Genomic DNA, 6,366 nt, shown 5'->3' with positions numbered 1-6,366 from the left:
TGTTTTGCCATCTATTAAAATACTTTGATGCCTAATCATCATACTGTTTCTGAATCACACAGAGGCATTCAGTTTCATAGTTCTTCAATAGTTTGCAGAGCTGTGACCTGATGCCAGTATCTGATGCGTTACATTGACTAGTAAGGAGTGGTGTTGATGTGGAAACTCTGAGCATCAGGATGTTTGTCATACACACACATGAGAAAAGCCCAATCCCATGTGTTTATTGTGATGTTCTGGTGCTGAGATACAGCTGGGCCCTTAGAGAACATTCAGACCCTCACAGGTCCCTCAAAGAGCCCCAGTGAACTGCCCAAAACACACCAAGCGTCAGGAAGGGGTTAGTGTTGATGAGGAGACACTGGCGTTCAGAGACTGAGTTTGATCTAAATGTGTGAACCAAACTAAACTCATATACCACTGATGTGCTGTTTTTTTTATTTATTTTTTTTATTAAAAATTTCACTTTGGATAAAAGCGTAATCCAAATTTCTAAATGTAAATGCAAAACATTTGGTGTTAGTAGAAAGTATAAGATTGTAAATATCCAAACGATTCTGACAGACGCATTATTTCATCAAAACAATTTATTGGGTCTTGATCATCATGAGATCATGCAAATACAATGAATCTATGCTCCTTGTTTCCTCTGTTTATACATTAGAATATTGAAGTACATTAACAATTTAACAATTCAGTTCCAGCAAATAAAGCAATATTTTCAAGATGAATGTTTACATAATTTAAGGCAGCAACATATTGACAGACTCACTTGTCTTAACTTTAGCCAAAAATGTAAATTTTCAAGATCTCGTTCTGTTATACAGTAAGAATGCAGTGCATAAGGCAATATTAAACAGTACAAAACAGTATTTTACATCAGAAACTGTAAAAACTAAATGTAACTTACAAAGTGGAAAGACAAGGCAAAGTTATTTATAGCACACTTTATACACTGGCAAGTACAAACACTTTATACTTAAAAGTGATAATCATAAAGGGTACAAAATATAAATATAGTCATTAAGGCGAGAATATGTAACTTTTGGTTCTTTAGCAGTTGCAGAATAAAAAACTAGTGGAGGAACATTAAGTTCTGGTGAGCAGCACTTTTGACTTCATCATAGTTAGAACTTAATCATTTTAAATTTTTTTAATATGATTATTTCAATTTTTGAAGTCATAATTTCAACTTTCTTCTCATAAATCTGACTTATTGCATAATTGACATTTTATGTCATAATTTCAACTTTTTAATCTCATATTTATGATCTACCAAAACATGATTGTTTTTTCTTACATGCAGGAAATGTACATTGTGATCCTATGGTTACAGGTGATCGTCTTTAACTCAACAACATTAACAACATTAAACTCTCGCTCCTAATAAATTAATAAATAACGAAACACAGATATTTAAGAAAATATGTCTTATGATCAGGTCAGTGACTTATATTCTGCTGTTGTTTTGACTGGGCAGTGTTACCAACATAAACACTGTTCTGTGAATCTTGTCTGTGTTTCCCAAAAGCATCGTAAGCTTAAGTAGATCGTAGAGGCTTTACCATCATTTGTGGCTTTAAACAACTTCCACTGTATATAGTGCTAGCCTGACCTTCTTTCCTATATTTACAGATATGAGACAAACGCGCACGGATGAATGAAAGGAAGAATGCTGTTTCCCAAAATCCATCCTAACAGCTGTACAATAAAACTGTTATAGGCTTAATGTGATCAGCAGGAAATACAGTAACACACACTCACTCAATCTACATGATTCTATTCTGTTCTCTGTTATTCAACCAAATCCTTTACATACTTTTATGATTTCATACTTTTTCAATCCTAAGTTGTGGCAGCAAAATGAAAGCACAACCTCCTCCACTGACTCTGTGTTTAGCGCTAAAGCTCATGCAGTTGCTGCTGTTACAGTTATACAGTTGTGTCACATATGCTTTATCATTATTATTATCAGCTATTACTGATTCATGTGTTCAACCTCATGAGTGTCTGAACTCATGTCGTGTCTGTCTGCCCTACGACTGCTTGAGTTCTTTCTTTTCCACCTAGCTACAATAAAACCTGTAACTATAACTATAACTATAACTATAATTCCACATGCAATGCCAACCCAGAGCAAAAGCGATGATGTTTCCACACTGTCTGGTTCTGTTTCTCCTTGGTTTTCTTGTTCGGTCGATATGGTCACTTTTTCTGCTGTTGATTCTGCAACAAAAGTATAACAGGAAACTTTACCTCTCTGTGATAAATATAACAGATCCAACTATAATTTATATGCAGCATTTAGACTGAAACATCACTAATGAACATCAAATAAGAGATCAACTTCTTGCAGTATTTAGATTTTAAAGCTAACAACTTTAATTCAATTAAAAACTTCATGCCCTAATCTACTATTTTCACACACCCATAATGATCAGCTGTACAGTATGGTGTTCATCCGAGTGTGAGATGAGGCAAGTGTATTTTCCTCCATCAGCATAAATAAGTTTGTGGAGTTTGATGGAGAAGTTTCCTTTCTCATTCTCCTCTGGAAAAGTTTCAGTTCTGTTCTTATACTCTGGATCCTGTTTCTCTAGTGAATTACTGCTGGGAATTATATCACACACAATCTTGCTGCTGTTGTGTCTCCAAAACACATTAATGTCTTGAAGTTGATGATCACGTTCAGTGGAAGAACACGGCAGGAGAACAGAACCACCAATAACAGCCTCTACTGTTTCCTGCAGAGACACTGAAACAACACAAACTTTAATTGTAAATGTACTTTAACAGTCAGTTCATTTAACTTTCAACTGTAGTTTGTTCAGATGCTCACCTTTGTTTATCAGCACCGCAAACACACAGATGAAGCCACAACTGCAGAAACTGAAAAAAACAAGTTTATTTAACTTCCTTTTAACTTTCCTTCCTAAGTCATGCGTTTGATTCCCACATAACACACATAATAAAGATAAGATAGGATAGGTTGTCCCTCCCATACTTAGTTTTATTACTGATCACTGATGTCACTAAATTAATCTCTAAATATGTTACAAACTGGCAGTAAATGTTTTTAAGTGGGCAACTTTACCCTTCTTATCCTATTGGTAAAACCTTGAATTCACTACAAATAAAACTACTATCAAATAAAACTACCTGTAACTTACCAAAAAAATAAAGTAAATGTGCTAATGCTAACTGCTCTTAATCAAAATAATAGTTACAGCAGATAAACAATGCATATAAACTTTATAATCATTACTTAACCAATTCATGTTTAATATTTTAACAAAACTAAAAATTCCCTTTTAATTCTCGTTTAAATAAAGCATTTGACAACCAAAACACATCAGGACAAACACGAACACGAGCAACAAGCTAACGCTACATCAGGCCTTCACTGCTGAGAAGCACGTGTGTGCAAACAGCGTTTCATTCTGCATTCAGCAAACATACCTGATCATCATGGTGGACCAATATTATCAATATATATTTTATTTGACTATATTGCATAAAATGCTTAATTAGGGTGAAATACTACTTTTTGAACAAAATGTATTGTAGCTCGTCAGCTTCCGTATTCAAAGCGTTCGACGTATGATGACATCAGACGTAAGTGACGTCAACAGGAATCACGTGAATGATCAGACATGCGCAGATATTCATTCATCTTAAATTTAGAAGGTAGGCTATAATCAAGACTCCTGATCTACAGCTGAATTTCCCCATTATCATAATATTTCTGATCTTTGTAATTGAATCTCTAATCTGTCTGTCATATATAGCCTACACTTTAATTCATTTAGTTTAGTTCCAGTTTAACAGTGTGCCAACTTTATATTTCATTAAGTGATATAATGTTAATATACCTACTTTAACTTTCAAAATTTGCCTTTACTTTAAAATGTACCAATAACCATCATAATAAAACAGGTAGCACAGTAGAAATGGCCTGGTAATACAACATGGTTAATACTCATATAGACGGTGCACAGGGTCAAACACAAATACAAAACACCATCAGGGTAACACACAACACTAAAATAATGCAATAAACATTTATTAATTTACATCAAATATCACTCAAAACACACTAATGTACATTACTGATAAGAATTATTTATAACAAATGTAATCATATATGTGTAACGACTTGAATGTCCTTTTACTGTTTGTACTGCCTAAAGGTGGGCATAGCCTACACTGTGCGATTTCAGCAAGGACTCACACTAACGAGTAGATCGCATGTGATGTAAAGCCAAAGCTCAGATTTATGTGCTCACAATATACGGTCTGAACGTCGAGCTGCGACTTCACTGCTCTCACAAAAATCGCAGTGTATGCCCACCTTTAATTATCTGGTAATTCCTAGTTTTTACTTGCCAAAACCATACATTTATTTCACAATTCAATTACATATAATATGATGTTTAAAAACATTTGCAGTTTTTTTTTTTTTTTTTTTTACCATGTAGCCTATAGTAAACCAATAATTTTATATTTTATTTCTTTACTTTAGTATAACAAATATATACTTTGTATATTTTGTACAAAATATTGTGCTAGTTTCACTGAAAAATAATCACGTTTGATGTAGGCCTATAGGCTATAATAAAAATAAGCTGATCTTTTCAGCAGGATGCTATACTCGTCCTTCTGTCTGATGTGACGTTTAATCCAGTATTAGTGAAATGAACAGCAGTAAATGAGTAAATGTTCTCAGACTTACATGAGTATCTGAGTGAAGCTTCTTTCTTAAACTCCTCTGAGAAAACACTGTGTTCTGGATCCTGATCCTCAACTGAAACATTTCTCTGAATGATGTCTCATATATTCCTGCTGTCACTGAGTCTTTAATATACTGTCATGTCTTGACAGGTTTATCATCGCTGAAAGAGCAGGACAAGATTGCAGAGCTTCCAGCAACTTCCTCATTCTGACCTACAGAGAAAAAAAAAAAGAAAGAGAGAGAATTGAATTTAACAAGGAAATACAGCCTGGCTTTAAAAAATGGTTTTCAAAAATGAATTAACAAATGAATCTTCTACAACAAGATATTACCTGTTTCTTTTTCATATCTGATCTCAGTCCAGAAAGATCTTCCTCACAGTTCCTCTCTCTTGTTTTCATCCTGACAGACTGAACAAGAGCTGAGAGACTGAGGCTGATATTCTCTGATGAACTGATGGGAGGAGGAGGAAGAGACTGATGGGAGGAGGAGGAAGAGACTGATGGGAGGAGGAGGAAGAGACTGATGGGAGGAGAAACTAGAGTTTACAAGTAGTTTTGTTTATTCATCTAAAGAGAGAGAAAGCAAAAGCTCACAGTCTTGCAATGAATTTGCCTTTCAAACTTAATTTATAATCATACAGTATCAGCATGTAGGTTTGGTTGCGTGTTGCTTGTTTTAATTAAGTTGAACTGTTTTAATTCATTGGCACACGTACATTACATTTGTTTAGCTGTATACATCTATTTACATTAATAAAATGTTAATAGATTCAAGATTGGAGTGGCTTTATTGTAATGGTAAAAAGCTTTACATTGCCAAAGCATTGCTAACATTAAATTACATATTTACACACAGTTTGATAATAATAATAACAATGAGACAGAAAGGGCAAAAAGTACACAGATTTGTTTTATTATGTAAATGTTTTTTAGTATTGATGTTATTGTCCTCTTTTGTCATGGCCTCCAGGTTTGCATTTCTCTTCTTTTGAAATATGCTTCAGTATTATATGTATTAGCATTTTGTTTTGTGTGTCTCAAAGCATTTTGTTTTGAATATTGTCTTAGTATGTGGACAAAATGCTTTTGATGCCTATAATCATCACACTGATTCTGAAATACACACAGACATTAGTTTGATTTCTTCAATAGTTTGCACAGGTTTGACCTGATGCCTTTATCATATGAGTTTTATTTACTAGCAAGTGGTGCTTGATGTGAAACTCAAACCTAACTCAGCTCTTCACCTCATGGGACGCAACACAGGACTACAGTGTGTAATATGTTAACTCTGCTGCCCTCAAGAGGCTGCAGTTGTTATTTTTATATAAACCCAATGAATCCCTCAGATACTATTCAAAATAACATTTTAATGGGCCTATTCAGCAACTATAAGGAAGGGGTTGGATATGATGATGAGATAGTGGCGTTCAGAATGTGCACACCAATTAAATGTCAGTACACAGATGTGCTGTTTATGCATGTATGTACTGTATAATGTATGTATGTGTGTATATGTTTACCAAAAACGATAAGAGCAGTGTTGGGGGTAACTCATACAAGTAACTTGAGTTACGTAATCAGATTACTTTTTCAAGTAAAGTAACGCATTTCTTTTCAAATTTACAACAA

At 34.2% G+C, this 6,366-nt stretch overlaps 1 protein-coding gene across 1 annotated transcript; it reads right to left on the bottom strand.

Annotated features, from left to right (window-relative positions):
• Window positions 1-1,640: 1,640 nt before the first annotated feature.
• LOC311295311 (uncharacterized protein) lies at window positions 1,641-3,977 on the bottom strand. Its single transcript, XM_084416625.1, has 4 exons — window positions 3,460-3,977; window positions 2,840-2,889; window positions 2,429-2,755; window positions 1,641-2,226 (listed from the first exon to the last, which is right to left on the bottom strand). The coding sequence occupies exons 1-4, from the start codon at window positions 3,468-3,470 to the stop codon at window positions 1,979-1,981; spliced, it is 636 nt and encodes a 211-aa protein (XP_084272751.1). The 5' UTR covers window positions 3,471-3,977; the 3' UTR covers window positions 1,641-1,978.
• Window positions 3,978-6,366: the final 2,389 nt, after the last annotated feature.

Source organism: Rutilus rutilus (genome assembly GCF_951802725.1).
Source record: "Rutilus rutilus genome assembly, chromosome: 8".
NCBI classification, from domain to species: domain Eukaryota; kingdom Metazoa; phylum Chordata; class Actinopteri; order Cypriniformes; family Leuciscidae; genus Rutilus; species Rutilus rutilus.
The sequence above is the reverse complement of the archived record's forward strand: the minus strand, read 5'-3'. Positions and strand labels throughout refer to the sequence as shown.

What these genes read in the sequence shown, in the direction of transcription:
- LOC311295311 (XM_084416625.1), bottom strand. An exon ending in TGCGGTGCTGATAAACAAAG is followed by an intron (nt 2,756 to 2,839) that starts GTGAGCATCTGA and finishes GTGTTGTTTCAG; the next exon opens with TGTCTCTGCAGGAAACAGTA. An exon ending in TGTACAGCTGATCATTATGG is followed by an intron (nt 2,227 to 2,428) that starts GTGTGTGAAAAT and finishes CTTTTGTTGCAG; the next exon opens with AATCAACAGCAGAAAAAGTG.